Source organism: Paroedura picta, chromosome 13 (assembly GCF_049243985.1).
Source record: "Paroedura picta isolate Pp20150507F chromosome 13, Ppicta_v3.0, whole genome shotgun sequence".
Classification (NCBI taxonomy): Eukaryota; Metazoa; Chordata; class Lepidosauria; order Squamata; family Gekkonidae; genus Paroedura; species Paroedura picta.
The window spans coordinates 16,786,494-16,803,091 of record NC_135381.1 but is presented as its reverse complement, the minus strand read 5'-3'; the positions used below and the strand labels follow the sequence as shown (position 1 = coordinate 16,803,091).

Below are 16,598 nucleotides of genomic sequence, written 5' to 3'. Positions count from 1 at the left end.
AGAACTTTAAGCCTAATCCGGTATCCAACTGGTAACCAGTGCAGCTGTTTGAGCATGGGCCTGATGTGCACCCTCCAGGGTGTTTCCATGAAGACCCTGGCTACTGCATTCTGCATCAGTTGTAGCTTCCGGGTCTTTAATCACAAGGTTTGAAAGAATACACATAAGCAACTGCTTTTCTCCCAAGGGAAGCAACCGTTGACATGAAAGCTGGCATCTTCTCTTACTTGTAACTTAATGAATATCTCAGAATGGTTTTCAGCAACTCCGTTTAATGAAAAGCCACATATGTTTCGTTTCAGATTCAACATTCCATAGAAGTAACACATTAAAAACCTAACTGATAACGCAGTGGCATATCTCCTGGTAACTGGGGATTTTGTCTGGGAGGCTTAAAACACAAGCCATTGTTTTAAAATGCTGGTTGTGCCCTGAGTCTTTGTAATGGGTAGGCCAGAAATGCATTAAACTGATTTTCCCATTCTTGATTTTTTCTTTTAGGTGTGATCCCTCCTGGAGTAGACTTGGCTCACTTACAAGGGGTATCTGCCCCCATCCTTGGTCAGGCTTGCTATCCGCTGCCCACAGCTGGCCACCCTCTTTTGAACCCACGGTCTGGGACACCCCTGCAGCTGGCGATGATGCAACAGCAGCTACAGAGATCAGGTAGTGCTAGACTACAGAACCAAGATATTTGAAAGTGTGAATGATGTTCTCAAAAGGTAGATGCTGCAAGCTGTTTTAAGTTGCATGGGGAAAAGTAGAATGTAGTTCTCTAACACAGTGGTAGTCAACCTGTGGTCCTCCAGATGTCCATGGACTACAATTCCCATGAGTCGCTGGCAGGGGCTCATGGGAATTGTAGCCCATGGACATCTGGAGGACCACAGGTTTGACTACCTCTGCTCTAACAGATACCTTATATAGAATCTGCTGGTGGTAGGATTTTGGCAGAGTGCTGGATAAGGGCCCCTTTAGTCTGACGCATGAATTGAACCTCTTGTTGTAAGTCATCTTGCGCAAGTGTATTTGCATTATCAAGCTGACACTTGAGTCTTGCTTGCTCCCTCTCCTTCCCTCTGGTAGAATTAAAGCTAACCCAATTCCTGCACTTAACAGGCTCCAAATGGTTGTTTTTGAGTCCATAAATATATGGAAAAGGAGAGGTTGGTTTCAGTTGCTTAAATTGGAAGTTCTCAGCAGGAGCCAAGAAGGCTAGAGCTTCCTGTTGCTAATTTAGAAACTCAGGGCTTGGCAGCACTGCCGCCAATATATGTGTATAAAGTAGTTCTGCCCCAAATGGAAGTGGGTGTCAGAAAACACACCTACTCTAACCAGCACAGGGTAATCTATATCTACAGTAAGCACTGCTAGCCTTGAACAGGCGATCCAACTCCGACAATCTTTCTGATATGTATGCATGAAAGCGAAGAACTTCTGGCCAGGGGTTCAAAACGGATGCTCCACAAGTCTCTTTTGAACTCTCATTGGTATCACTGCTCACCTCAAAAGTTACATTCTCTCTCCCTCTTTCCTCCTCCCACAGGCTCAAGCACGCAGGGATCTGCTATGGGTATGCAGGCCACTCCTCAGAATGTGCCATCTCGGACTGGACTGTCTCACATACACTCACAGCTTGACCATCATGCTAGCCAGCGAAGTGGCTCCCCCGTTGGCCTTGCAAAATGGTTTGGCTCAGATGTCTTGCAGCAGCCTCTTCCCTCAATGCCATCCAAAGTAATCAGTGTAGATGAACTGGAGTATCGGCAATGAATAGCCAACAGGAAGAGAAAATACCTGTGCTGCTTTTGTCTGGACACCGATGTCCTTGGGAGTTTGCCCGTTTGTGCTTCACCGGTATTTGTTTGGGGGGCCCTTTTGGTTTTAGCACTTTGTGCAAACTTTATTTGGCTTTTTTTTTTCTGGAGTGACTAAAAGCACATGGCATTTGTCCCAGTTTCCATGTCTATATTGAGACTAAAGGGTCTATTATAGACTGAACAGTGAGCCCAGAAGAAATTCTGATGCAAGTCGGCGACAGTTTAATTCTGGAAGCACCTACTTTTTGTGTTTGGTTTTTTTTTGTAAGATATGTGAATGAAGTGCTGATATCCTCTTGGGGTAGAGGTAGCAGCTAAGGGTTCCTACAGGGAATTAAATGTATAGACCCTTGTGTACAGACCAATGTATAAATGACTTTTGTATATACTCACCAGATAGCTTTTTGAACCTATACAGCTGTATATAAGAGTAGCTGGTAAACTTAAGTTTTAGTTGGTGTGCCTATGGTTTGAATCTTTTCATTGTACATGTGGGACTTCTTTAAGATTAAAGGTGCATATGTCAAGTGTGAGTGAACAGGGTGAAGTTGCTTTGCCTCTTTGGTCTCCTCTGCAGTTTCTCCATTTCATCTCTTGTCATGTAATGCGGTAGCAATAACTAGTGGGGAAAATATGACCACTGTACTGCCTGCGTTTCGCTTATCAGAAGGAAATAGGCTCTTAACAGCGCTGAAGTTGGAACCTTCGGCATCCCCCAAACACTAAAGGTGGGCTGTTGCATACTTAACTCTTTTAGCTGCCTCCTCTAGAGCAGGGGGAGTCAACCTGTGGTTCTCCAGATGTCCATGGACTACAATTCCCATGAGAATTGTAGTCCATGGACATCTGGAGGACCACAGGTTGACTCCCCCTGCTCTAGACAACTCTGGTATAATGGGTCTTCACATCTGCTGGCGAAACTTTAAATTGTTTACACCTAGTTAAAGTTCAAAAGCAGATCCTCAGTTTCTTCTTGCTCCCATTGGTGCTTCATGAGCCGTAGCTACAGTAAACCTGGTCTGCATTAATTCCAGTTGTATACCAGAGAGGGGAGAGGTTTGAAAGTATCCTCGAGCTACTTCTTGGGTTTGTTTCATAGCAGCAAGTTATAAATGTACTAAGTATTTAATAATGGCCTTTTTACCATAAAGCAACTACTGAAGCATTGCCGAAGTCTTCTCCACATCTTACCCTCTTGGAGAGCAGTCTCTCCCTTTTCCCATGTCCCAAATAAAATAACAGCTTGAATTGAAGATTTAAGCTGTTGTCAGCCACACGGAAGTTCTTGTGATAGGATTGATGACCAGGAGATACTGTTGAGTAATTACTTGTCTGTTGCTCCAAAAATTATGGAGTCCACATAGGCCATCAATGAATGAATTCACTTTTTACAAAATACTCAAGTGTAAGTACAACTTACAGTCACTGCCTCATCCCTGTAAGATTGTTTCATAGTGACTTTTTCCGAAAACATGTTGTAAATAAAGTCGATTCTACAAGTTGTCTGTCTCTGCTGTGTAAAGGAACATTCAGGTATCTTGCCAGGTTCTGTAAGCTGCCTACGGGGCTACAGTGACAGGCATTTTAATAGAACTGCTTTTACATAGCAGCTGCTCTCATGAGACACACAATGGATATATAAAGCACTCAACTAAACCTTTGTGGTCACGACAACCATCTTCTATTGCTTGGCCAGTTGTGCCTACATCAGTGATAGGATCAGTGTGCTACACATTCTTGCAATAAAAGTGGTTTGTTTATCAGGCTTAAAAAACACATGTGTTGCTTTAACCCATTCTGAATAAGAATACCCAAAGTGGCTACTGTGATTAGCAAAAATGTGATGTAACCACATCGTATGACACTATAGGCTTGAAATAGTTCAGAAGACCTGTGAATTTTTTACTGTTGATCAAGTTGTGCCAGTAAATTATTCCTGCCACTCATTGAACAAATAGGATTATCATGCCTTCTGCTAAAAAGAAGCATCTCCAGTCCCAGACCTGCCTATTACTGAGCAACAGGCATCTCTCCCTGTTTTCTCCCCATAAACAATTTTGCAGCTACCAAAACGCTGAGGTGATAGGAGATGGGAAGATAAGTGTCTGAGAACTAAGCCCCACTGAGTCCTCTGGATCCTTTTTAGAATTTTATCTTCCTTCACACCGAACAAACAGATTGGATCAAAGACTTTCTCATGGGTGACAAGCTTCAAATGTCTACAGAAAGCAAAAACCTGACACCTTTAACCTTTTTTTACAATTACTAATTTTATTCTCCAGATCATGTCTAAGTTTTTATATCCTGGTATGTGACTATAAATGAATTTATTTTATCTTCCAACAAAAGGCAGGCAAGAAGGAAAAGGATGCCTTGGATCCCTTGCTGTTGCTGCTCTTCTCACTTGCCAAGTTCTGGTGGGGTAGTGAAAGAGCAGCTGCCCCTCCCTCACTCTGAGGCGTTGATGGTAGTTTCAAAGTAGGATCAGAAGTATATCTTTCTATTAGCCTCCCAGGCATGGAGAGCTACAGTTGGCAGCAAGACCATTCTCAGTATCAGTGTCTAAGGGTTTGTGGAGTCCTACAGTGTTCAATGAGAGCCTCTTGTGGCCAGGGTGGTAAGGCAGCCGACATGCTGTCTGAAGCTCTGACCATGAGGCTGGGAGTTCAAGATTCCATGTGTGCCCCAGCAAGTTCTTCCTGCATAGGTCGCAGCAGTGCAACTGCCTGCTCAACGTGTGGGTATAGCAGCTTAATATAATGATTTAAGTTACCCTCCTTTACTAGTGGACACATTTACTTAACATTGGTGGATAGAGGATATCCTGAAGCACCAGGGTTGTTTCAAGCTTCCTTGGATTTCTTTTTGCAATTCACCTTTCGCTTTTTAAAATAGGTCCTTCTTCAAACTGGACAAGGGCCTTCCCCCAACCAAACAGAAGACAAACCTGAGCAGTATTAGCCTTCCCTAGGATAGCCTCCATGGCTTCAAACAGAGAGAAAGCCCAATGTTCTTTTGTCGGACCACCTTTTTATCCTCAGTGTTATTAATTAGGACTCTTAACAATAATACTGTCAGAGAAAGGGAGGAGGACTAAGTAACCAGTTACTGTGTCATGAGCTTCTGACTCAAATAAATCACCCCCTCCTCCCATAATAGCATGGAACGCCTGAGCTTGCTTTCGGTGGTGATATGAGGCCACCCACAGAGGAGGTGGGAGTGTCTATTTGACAGCTCTCTTCAGTTACTCAGAAAGATATGAGTGTTAAGCTTGAAGAAAAAAAGAAAGCACCTGGTGAGAGTGGGCACACTTATTACTCTATACATCATGTGGTAACTGAGCATCAGTTGTGGGGTAAGGAAAGGAGTGACAGCTCTATAGGGCCTGGGCCGGGGGAGTTGGAATTAGTGGATTAATGCTGCAAGACACATATCCACCTTCAAAGTCTCCAAGTACCAGATTTACTAAAGTTGTGACTTGGCCACTTTCCCATTAAAACAATGTTTCCTTTAAACACACTCTGGCTCTGAATTGAACAGAGCCTCTTCAAGTTTAACAGTAGTCTGGGATGACTGCTCCCTGAACTGCTCAGATTCTGAGACAGAGTATGCACTTTCTCCAACCTCAGTCTTGTGAGACAATTGCGTGCTAGTACTGAAGAGAAGTAGTTAAAGATAAAAGCTGCTTCTATAACCCCAGAGCTCACCAGGCCCCCATACCCCTCCATTGGTGACTATATGCCAGGTGGTGAAATAGGGCCATCCTTGGACAAGGTAGGATTTCTGCAGAAATATGTTAGTTTACAGATTAAAAATACTATCACACAGCATGTTAAGAGCAATGGCACACTGTTATTGATCAGCTGAACATCGTTCAGAAATACAGGCACATAAACCTGCATACTACCTCATAGCTGACAGTACACCCAGAGGTCAGATTTTAAATGGAGGCAGCGTGCCATGAAACAAGCAGCTCCTGTTGCTTATGGTTTTGCAAGGCCATATAGACGGGGCAGATTTAAATCAGGCCTCCACCCAATAAATATATCAACCTGTGGTCCTCCAGATGTTCATGGACTACAATTCCCATGAGCCCCTGCCAGCAAACTACCCCTGTCTTAGAAGACTTAAAAGAATTTGATGATCATTGAATGAAAATATGCACATCACTGCTTTTTTGTTTTAAAAGGTGCTGGTACTCATATATAAGGTCACATGCACTGATTTCCACCAATTTCCCCCTCAGGATATAAGTATCACAACAAAAAAAGTCCTTTTATACAGGTGTGTAGACTTTTGTACAAAAGCAGCAAACTTGTGTAAATGAAGTGTTCAGGAGTATACTTACGCTATTAATGTAATTATGAGCAAAACACTACTTGTGGAAATAATATTGCCTCACTCTTGTTTTATTCTTAATGGGAGGCAACTCTGCCGGGAATCTTTCTTCTCTATTTCTTCTTGCTGTCCAACTTCAAAAACTTCGTTTATGGCCTTACCATTAACAGTCTGAAATTTCAGAGCTGGTCTTAAAATTTCTTACAGCTGTACCAAAATTTATTTCAATTCTGGTCCAGCTGTTCAATCTCTAGCTTAACTAAGGCCACTATTTGGAGAAAAGTGCAATGAGAGAATACCTGGCTTCATTAAGATCAGTCTTAATGGCACAGAACTTGTTGCCATCTAGCTTTCATATGATTTGGGGCACCTATTACAGACCCATGTGCAAAGTCCCATGAGAAAGTGCTCTAGACAGTGTCACATAAAAAGTAGACATCAGTTCCCTTTATTATTATTATTATTATTATTATTATTATTATTATTATTATTATTATTAGATTTATAGCCCGCCACTCCCTTGCGGCTCGTGGCGGGTAACAATATCGCAATTCCCCATTAAAATCCCATAAAACAATAATAACATTGCCAATATTGCCGGCATGGCAAGAATGGCAGCTCAACTCCCCCCCTCCCTCCCACTACTAGCGGGTGGAGAGGAGGTCCTGATGATGTTTTGCTTCGGGTCCAGAACCCGAGTCCCCGGGGGAGGCATAGATCTATTATCAGCCCCGGCCTCAACCATAAACCTGGCGGAAGAGCTCCGTCTTGCAGGCCCTGCGGAATGTTGAAAGATCCCGCAGGGCCCGCAGCTCTCCCGGGAGCTCATTCCACCAGGTCGGGGCCAGGACCGAAAAGGCCCTGGCCCTGGTCGAGGCCAGGCGTGCTTCCCTAGGGCCGGGAACGACCAACAGGTTTTCACCCGCAGAGCGCAAGGCCCTGCGAGGGGCATAGGGCGATAGGCGGTCCCTCAGGTATGTGGGTCCCAACTCGCGTAAAGCCTTGAAGGTTAGAACCAGAACCTTGAACCGGATCCGGGCAGCAATTGGCAACCAGTGCAGCTGCCTCAGCACTGGCTGGATGTGGGCCCTCCAAGATGTGCCAGTAAGGACCCTAGCAGCTGCGTTTTGCACTAACTGAAGTTTCCGGATCAAGGACAAGGGAAGGCCCGCGTAGAGCGAGTTACAGAAATCTATTCTGGAGGTGACCGTTGCATGGATCACTGTGGCTAAGTGTTCGGGGGACAGATAGGGCGCTAATAGTCGGGCCTGGCGAAGGTGGAAAAACGCCTGGCCCGCTACTTTTTTGACCTGCGCCTCCAAAGTCAGGGAGGCATCAATGGCCACACCCAAGTTCCTGGCCTGGGACGTGATGGTGAGTTGCGTCCCTGCCAGGGTGGGTAAGCGCGCTTCCTGGTCCTGCCCCCTACGTCCCAGCCACAGGACCTCCGTCTTGGAGGGGTTGAGTTTCAGGCGACTCTGCTCGAACCATTCTGTCACTGCTTCCAAACATCTGGCGAATGGTTCCGGGGGGGAGTCCGGGCGGCCGTCCATGAGGAGATAGAGCTGGGTGTCATCAGCGTACTGGTGGCAACCCAGTCCAAAACTCCGTACCAGCTGGGCCAGAGGGCGCATAAAGATGTTGAATAATGTGGGGGAGAGGACCGCACCCTGAGGGACCCCACAAGGGAGTCTATAGGAATGCGAGAACTCATCTCCCACTGCAACCCTCTGGGTCCGGTCCTGGAGAAAGGAGCGTATCCAGCGTAACGCTGTGCCCTGTATCCCCGTGCCGGCAAGGCGGTGGACCAACAGCTCGTGGTCCACGATGTCAAAAGCGGCCGACAGGTCCAGAAGAACCAGCACTGCCGACCCGCCCTTATCCAGCTGGCGACGGAGGTCATCCAACAGGGCGACCAGCACCGTCTCCACCCCGTGGCCAGGTCGAAAGCCAGACTGATATGGATCGAATGCCGAAGTTTCTTCCAAGAATGCCAGGAGCATTATGTGAATTTTACCAATTGCAATTTCATCTGTTCATTCACCAACAGTAACACAGACCAAAGCTGCAATACAATTATGTCATCTCCCAAGAAGAAACACTTTAATCAGGTGTAAATGTAGCACACCTAGGCTCGCACAGTACAGTTCAGGTAGGAGCACATGCCTGGACATGACGCTTGACAATAACCCTTCTTTCTGAAAGGTCATCCATGGATAGAAGACGGTTTTACTTCTTCACAATCTGAATGACATCTTCATCCTCCAGTGTATGATCTTTGCCAACTTTCTGTGGATTGTGTTTAACGGATGAGCCCCACACGAGTGCACTGAAACAGAATATTGACCAATTAATAACACACCAACTCAGGGGAGGTCAAACTGTGGCCCTCCAGATGTCCATGGACAACAATTTTAGTCCATGGACAACTGGAGGGCAGCAATTTGACCACCCCTGCCCATCATTAACGTGAATCCAAGAGATTATTACTGAAGTCTAGTTTTCCTTCACAATATCTAGGAAATTCTCAGCCGTGTCTTACAAGAAGCTGCCAGTGCTACCCTCCTTCCTCTCCACACTACTATTTTTCTTGCTTTTCTTGCTTTTCTCCTTTAATTAACATATTGCATTACATTATCAAATTTCCACATAATACCACCATTCCCCAAACATACTGCTGATCATGCAAAATGCACTTTTATGAGAACATGTTAATAAACAGCAAAGCACAGAGGAAATTTGTAGACTGTTATGAACTGCCAAATCAGTTATTGTGTTTGCTTTCTTTCAAATACAGAACAGGGGGAAATGCTGTCAATAAATTATCCAGGAGCGTCAAAAAGCTTGATCTGAAAATGCCAGCAGAAGATTAATCAGTATATACAGTGGTGGAGAAGCAGCAATTTGTAAACTGAACTTACTATTTAAACTCTTTGATAAGGTTTTTGTGAATCTTCATGCAGAAATCGTCCACTGTAGTCCTGGAGTATGGCAACACCACTGGAGATGTATAATCTGGGAGCTGTCCTTTGGGCTTTGTGTAACTGCAAATGCAAGTTAAAAACATTCACACACATCTTTCAATTTATTTTTTTAAGCAGAGGATCTTTAGGCATTATTTCCTTGTAATGAGGAACTCAGCTTCCTCTAAAGCCCAGTTATTATTATTAATGATTATTATATTTATTTATTTCTATTTATTGACCACCACTCTCAGCCCAGCTGGCTTGTGGCGGTTTACAAAAAAATATTAAAACCACAAAACCTCAATACAAAAAACCTCCAAGGATGCCAGGAGCTGGTCTGGGCAATAGCTGGTGGGGTCCCGCAGATCCATTTTTTTTCAGAAGAGGACGAACCACTGCCTCCTTTAGCCCTTCGGGGAACTCACCTGATGCTAGGGAGAGGTTGACAATCTCTCTCAAAGGGCCTGCTACACATCATTCGACTGATCTGAGCAGCCATGATGGACAGGGGTCCAGGTGGCAAGTGGTGGCCCTCACTGATCCCAGCAGCTTATCCACTTTGGTTAAAGAGAGCCATTTGAAGCCATCAAACATTATCCCCTGCAAGGGCCATGGAGCCCCCAGTTCACATTCTGTATTGTGGCCAGAAGGTCCCAGCAGAGCAACAAGACTTTGTCCACAAAAAGGTTCACTAATGCCTCACAGCTCAGATCCAATTTACTTCTATTTTGGCACCGGTCCTTGAGTTCTTGCAAACAGCAGATAAAGTTGTTTAATCTTAACTATGTCACTTCTGGCTGCAAGTAGGGAATCCAGGGAAGAAGCCAAAGTAGAACCCTTCTCATTAATTAGTTATTTGAGGAAGGACATAAATGTACGTTCAACCTCAAGCCCCATTACTTGTTTGAAGCCTGGGATTCATATTTGCGAGGCTGCAGAGCACAGCCTCCAAGTACTATTTTCACAACATTACCTCCACTATCCCAGAGGAAAAATTCAGGCTGTCCAAGATATCCTCCCCACTTTCTCACCCATCACAGGATAATGATGTGTACAACATTACATTGCAGGAGCCTTGGAGGGCTAGCCTACTGTGCTTTCAGGCAGACAGAGATCCAGAAGTGGGAAATTTAAACCAGAAGTGAAGGCCAACTACAAAGAGCAAACAGGGCAGGACAGAAGAATTATACAGCAGGAGGAATGAGATTCTGAGGTGTTTGCAGCTCTGACAATGCAGAATTCAGACTCACATTCGTACAAGTTTGAGGTAGTCCCAGATTTTCTCCAACAGGTCATCAAAGTTCCACCGGTGGTGAGCAGAGATTGGAACGCAGTGAGGCACTTTGTAAATGATGTCTAGCTCCTCAATGGAAATCTGATCGATTTTGTTCAGCACATAAATGCAAGGTATGTAGACTCTGAGAAGGAAAATAAATTATATACAAAACTGCAAGACAAAGCACATGGATTACTCCATACAACAGAAAACTTCTATTCCTGGAACAGGATGACAGGAAGCATTTTGAAGTGAGCCTATTAAATTAGATCTATCCATACTTAACAGCAAGGAGCCAAACCAAGCAAGGTACTCACTTCAGGTGCAGAACGGCAATGGACAGAAGCTTGGATAGGGGAAGAGGTCCCTTCCTCATACCCATTTCCCACATCCATGTTACCTTTTTATGCATACACCCACTTCTCTGGGAATAACATGTTGAGTTACTAAAAGCGCCAGAAGCAAAAAGCCTTTGCTACTGGGCCCATTTGAAAGCAGTCCACAGACTCTCACTTAACTCCTAACACTAACATTTCTTACTCCATTGGAGTATATCAATAAAAAAATCCACAAGGTGATATAGACCCCTCCATTAAAAATGTCAGTTTAATACTGTGCAAATATTTATTTTCATATGCATCATACACCCTAGATTTCCCGCCCCCAACAAAATCCACTAAGCTTACAGATTCAACTCAAACAGTTCAACTGATAGATCCTTTGGCCTTACCTGTTTCCTTCAACCACGTCTATGAGGTCATCTGCAGTAACATCACTGCGCAGTGTGACATCCGCATTGTGAATTTTATATTCCGCTAAGATGCTTTTCACTGTTTCAGTGTCCAACTCACTCTGCGGGCACTGATGGGAAGAACAAAGAGCAGTTAGATAGCCCAGCAATTGGAGAACACTTCCTGCCCCAATAACCTCACCTTCATAGTGGATGGGAAGCTTGATCTCTTTTGTTGCTTTGTAGGATGGGTCATAAGTCAATTGGCAGTGTAAGAACCCACCCTGTCCCTAACCCTATTAAAATTATGTAAAAGTAGATTGTATATTGCCATACTTACAGTGGCTGTGAGGTTGATGCCTCCTTTATCCTTTTTCTTAAAGCCTATATTAGGAGGTTTGCTATTTAATCGTATTCCAAAGCCCTCCAACTCATTCTCAATGATCTTCTTATGTCCCAGAGGCTTCAGAACATCCAGAACTATCAGGATAAGGTTGCAGGTTCGAGCAACTGTGGAGAAAGAAAAAGTTCCAAAACATCTGTTTTCTCAGTCCCTTCAGAAATGCTGGGAGTTTGACTAGTAAGTGTGATTTTCTATTTCAAGGCAAAGAAAGAACCAATCTGTCCTGGTTTTGCAATCTCCTGTTCCAGACAAGAATACAATTTATTTCATAATAATGGTGAAGTGCACCATTGGGAGGAGGGTGAGGACTGGGGATTATACCACTGCATAGTTCGTACTCTGTTTAAGCAGCCTCCTACTATGCAATTTTTGTTTCCATGTGTCATGTTAATATGCTGAGTTTTACCTCTGGTTGGTTCTCCAGATCTCTACAAGTCAAATGCCTATCGGATTAGCTCCTGCTTGTTCCACTCCATTGATGGTACTGGTTTATTCTACATAATCTGCCCTGAATCCCAGGGAGAATGGCAGACTATAAACAACATAAATAAATTAAGATACAAGCAAAGCCTCACTGCTGTTTTTTTCATTTATGTGGTGCATTTTTATTCCTCTCTCCCTCAAAGTCCGAGTGACACACGTGGTTCTTGCAACAGCAATACGAGTTAAGCTGGGTCAGTTATTTTCTCCCAGCCTAAACCTAACATCACCTATATGCTTTATGGTTGAACCAGGATGTAAACCTAGATCTCCCCAGCCTATGTAAACCTAGATTTCCCCAGCCTCCAACACTTCCCACACTACAAATATTACCAATGGCTAAGAAGACCATATTACCTATGGGACTGGAAAACTAGAGGAAGATTTCACAGACCAAGGCTCACCTGCAATGACTTGGCGACCCCTGCCTTTCCCATCTTTGGCACCCTCGATAATTCCTGGAAGGTCAAGAAGCTGTAGGCAGAAGAAAAGAAAATCCACTAGACAAAATTAAGAAGTCAGATTTCACACCCCTGCCTAGTTATGGAGAAATCAGATGTGACTCAACAGAAAGGTTACAGGCTCGTTACATGAAGACAAGAAGCTGCCTCATACAGTGTCATGTCCTTGGTCAATTGAATCCAATTTTGCCTACTCTAACTGGATGTCTATGCTAACTGGCAGTGGCTTTCCAAGCTCTAGCTTGGCTTTTCTTCTCAAGATCACTTCTTCTTCCCCTTGTTTGTAAGAATGCTTCTCAGCCTGTAGTAATTAACAAATGAGGCATCAACATGATCAGAACTATCTTAAATCCATTTGGATTATATTTCCAGGCAGTCCCTCCCCCCAAAAAACAAACAAGACTTCACTTTGGGAAAAGAAAACTCCTTAAAACCATAATATACGGTAGTCACCTACTGCTATTTCATTGAGTTACTGACATGAATGGATAGCAGCACTCTTCTTTGAGCCAACAGGGGAGCTTCTGTCCCCAGATAAGAGAAGCACTCAAAAATACTTGGCCTAACCCCAAGGAACCCATAATAGACGTCTCTAACATCAGCAGTTGTTCTTGAACAGCAAACTGCATCCTCAAACCTAACATTCTCCTCTACTCCAGAGTTCTCACCTGTATCTTTGCTCCTTTGTATCTAATTACTCCAGGCACAGTTGTCAACGTTGTAAACTCGTAGGCTGCCACTTCTGAATACACTCCAGCAAGGTTGCTCAGCAAAGTAGATTTGCCCACGGATGGGAAGCCAACAAATCCTATGCGAGCATCGCCAGTCTTCGCAACATCAAAACCTTCAAGAGAACAATTCGTATAATGCCACGGACAGATTGCAAAACAAGAGGACATCAACCTTCCCCTAAATTAGACAGATACTTAGAGATCTAAAAACACTCACCATGCTTTACAATGAAAGGTAACAAACACCATGTACAGAGAGGCCACAATAATGATGACAATCAACAAAAAGGAATGAATAATTCTCAAATATTGTAACTATGACCCTCAATGAGTGAGAGAGGTGCTGCCCCCAGAAGCCCTTTACTATTCAGGTTTCTACAAAAGTTCTCTTTAAATACATACACAGAATTTCAACTAAAAGGATGCTCAATGTTTCATTGCTGATACAAGAGATGCTATTTTATTAACAAGGCAATAAAGATGAAACATTCTGCAGCCTATATACATGGTTATTTGTTTATTTTATTCATATTTATTTTTTCTCTGCCATGGGGACAAGGTAGCTTATAACATTCTCCTCTCCCCCATTTTATCCTCACAACAAGCCTGTAAAGTAGGTTAGGCTGAGGTGTGTGACCAGCTCAAGGTCACCCAGCAAAGCACACTGGGGATTAGAAAAATGGGTCTTTCCAGATTCTAGTCCAGCACTCTCATCAGTACACTATGTTGGCTCTCTAGGATGTCCAGTATGATATGCTTGTTTCAGGATGAATAGACAGGCATTGCTTGCTTGGTACTTGTTTTTATTAAAATGTCTATATCACTCATAGGCTTTTAGACAAACAAAATAGCATCAAAATACATTATACACATATGGTGCTATATAGGGTACCATTTATTTCAGTTCTAATAGTCACAAGCACAGACAACTTAACTATATGCCCCCACCCACCCCAAGCCAATTATAGCTTCTCCTTCATTCTAAGAAATACGCACCTTCCCCTGGACCGCCCCCTCCACCTCCTTTTGGAGTGATGAGCTCTCGACGCAGCTTTGCCAGACGGGCCTTCAGCAGCCCCAGATGGTGAGCCGTGGCCTTGTTCTTTTGCGTGCGGGCCATCTGCACAACGGTGTAAGAATATACAGGCATTCAAAGGGTTGTGAGAAAGCTAGGAGCACAAAGCTAAGGTTACAGACACAGGGAAGCAACAAGAGTTTCCTGCCTTGTTCCATGGTTCCTCAGATCTTTATAGAAGGGCACTGGCATTTTTCTCATGGTTGGAAAGTATCTTATGGGAGTTTTACATGTGTGGCCCAGAGAAGCAGTACCTGGCCCCAACAGAAGAGAGATAGGATAGTTTTCACTGTCATCAAGCCAGTCAGAGCACTTTCTTCCAGGTTAACAAGGATCAGTGCTCAGCCACAGCATCTGTTCTCAACCTGGGGGTCGGGACCCCTTTGGGGGTTGAATGACCCTTTCACAGGGGTCGCAGCAGAGCAAGCAGCTTGGCCAGGGGGGGCACCATCTACACAACAGCCTTGCGGAGTAGATCGAGATAGAGTGTTTGTCTGGAGAAGCGGATAAGAGCAAGATCAGCATGGTGGGGACAAGAGGCAGAACTGAACCGAGAAACCCGGGGGGGGGGACCAATTTATATACAATCATGAACAATGGATCTTCACTCTATTGGTCAGTTTTGGTTTAATTTCTGTGAAAGAACACTTGCATAATTTTATGGTTGGGGATCACCATTCCATTTAGCCATTATAAATGATCCCTACTGGAAGACCCAGCCTCCGCTAATTTATTGACTCTTTAAAGCCATCTAAACCACCATAGGTCACCATATTTTGCAGCAAGTGAGTTCACAAGATAATCGTGCAAATTGCTTTCTTCCTACTGCGTTTAAACCCCGGCCAGTCAGCTTCAATGGTGAAATAGTTCCCTGCCTCCATATCATACGCCTCTACTCGTCAGGGAGCTTTCAACCTGATGCCCGAGATGAATGCAGAAGTGTAAACGTGGCGGCCATCGCTGTCCCTAGGGGTAGACTGCCACTATTCATGAAGGCTCTCCCCCACCCGCTCCCATAGAAAGGCTCCTTATCGGCTCCTGCTCTCTTTCCTCCCAGTTACCTCAGCCTCTATTTCGGCGATCTTCGCTAACGTCGTACTCATGATGGTATCGGTGGGAGCGACAGTGCAACCTCACGCTCTTTTTCTTCAGCACTGTGCCCGCGCAGGCGCAGAGCCCAACTCTCGCGATACTTCCGACAAAGATGGCCGATCTAAACGAGAATTAATTCGACCTTCTTTACACGCCACTCTATGGTCCTCCGCTAGCTACGGAAGGGAGGGGTGACATAGAGGGGAGGAGCTAGAGTGGAACACGGTAGTTGGCCGTCGACCGGTGAGGTCACCTAAGCAACGCACACCCTTCTCCGTCCTGCGGGGGATTGGAGGAAGGTTTCTTGCCTTTCCTCCATTGACTGTGGAATATTAAACTCTTAAGAAAGTGACTGCCTCTGGGCATGTGCAAAGTTCCCTCCTCTTCAGTTACCGCAAGCGCATTTAGAAGGGAGGTGACGCAGAGTAATAGTGACGAGCGTCAGATTTATCTATGACTTTACCCTCAGAGAGGGTGTCGTGCTTGACCTCTTGTTATTCCTGGTACATACAGGAGGAAAGATGAGTGGGCTGAATAGAAACGTTTCCTGTACATTTACCTTGAATATTTTCTTTTTCCCCTTTAACTGACATGGGATTGCCTGGAATATCTCACTCCTTAATAATGTCTATCAAGTTATCCCTCCTCCACACAGACACTGGTAAATTAAAAACACAAGTTGAGTTTGAAAAGTTCTGTGTTTTAATTTACAAATGATACTGTCCTCCATACCTGTGAAGTCCCCAAGTAGGCAGAAATCTCAGCCATACCTGTACAGTTGCCCTATCAAACTTGCTATTAGAATTGCCTTGCTGAGTCAGGACAAAGATCCATCCTGGCCAGGAGACGCAGACAGATACCAAAAGGCAGAAGGGCAAGATCTCAGCTAATTGCTGTCAGCAATTGACTATCTCATCACCCATTATTCTCTTAATGGAGGCATATTTATTGAACCCAATATGTTTCTCATGTAATTCAATCCAAAGTGAACACAAACAAAATCTAAATTGCTGTTTCCCCCATTTATCTCTGTTATCTGTTAACCATTTTAATTACACTATGTTAATTTATCCTCACACTTGCCTGTAAGTCCTCTCTGCCCTCTACTCAAACAAGGCCCCTGGTATACTGGGGTGCTCTAGGAGAAGAAGACGGAAGTGAGACGACTAGAGCGAGTGTGGTTGAAAACTCATGATGAAATGGCAAGAACATCTTATCGCACGCTT

The 16,598-nt window shown here is 44.3% G+C and overlaps 2 protein-coding genes across 5 annotated transcripts in view; one reads left to right on the top strand and one right to left on the bottom strand.

Moving 5' to 3' along the window:
• The window catches only part of EIF4ENIF1 (eukaryotic translation initiation factor 4E nuclear import factor 1), a 30,102-nt gene extending 27,744 nt beyond the window's left edge, over nt 1-2,358 (top strand). For all 4 annotated transcript variants that reach the window (XM_077307850.1, XM_077307851.1, XM_077307849.1 and 1 more), the window contains 2 exons: nt 502-666; nt 1,547-2,358. In XM_077307850.1, the coding sequence (XP_077163965.1) occupies nt 502-666; nt 1,547-1,773 (392 nt within the window). In that variant the 3' untranslated portion in view covers nt 1,774-2,358. The remainder of the gene's footprint in view (nt 1-501; nt 667-1,546) is intronic.
• Nucleotides 2,359-8,234: 5,876 nt separating this feature from the next.
• On the bottom strand, nt 8,235-15,510 carry DRG1 (developmentally regulated GTP binding protein 1). The gene is made up of 9 exons (XM_077308044.1): nt 15,342-15,510; nt 14,202-14,325; nt 13,143-13,318; nt 12,418-12,487; nt 11,471-11,640; nt 11,131-11,261; nt 10,375-10,542; nt 9,080-9,202; nt 8,235-8,487 (listed from the first exon to the last, which is right to left on the bottom strand). The coding sequence occupies exons 1-9, from the start codon at nt 15,381-15,383 to the stop codon at nt 8,388-8,390; spliced, it is 1,104 nt and encodes a 367-aa protein (XP_077164159.1). The 5' UTR covers nt 15,384-15,510; the 3' UTR covers nt 8,235-8,387.
• Between the last annotated feature and the right edge of the window lie 1,088 nt (nt 15,511-16,598).

What these genes read in the sequence shown, in the direction of transcription:
- DRG1 (XM_077308044.1), bottom strand. Translation starts at nt 15,383, where the DNA reads ATGAGTACGACGTTAGCGAAGATCGCCGAAATAGAGGCTGAG. An exon ending in GCATCAACCTCACAGCCACT is followed by an intron (nt 11,262 to 11,470) that starts GTAAGTATGGCA and finishes TCTTCCCATCAG; the next exon opens with TGCCCGCAGAGTGAGTTGGA. An exon ending in CTTATCAAAGAGTTTAAATA is followed by an intron (nt 8,488 to 9,079) that starts GTAAGTTCAGTT and finishes ATTCTGTTTCAG; the next exon opens with TGCACTCGTGTGGGGCTCAT.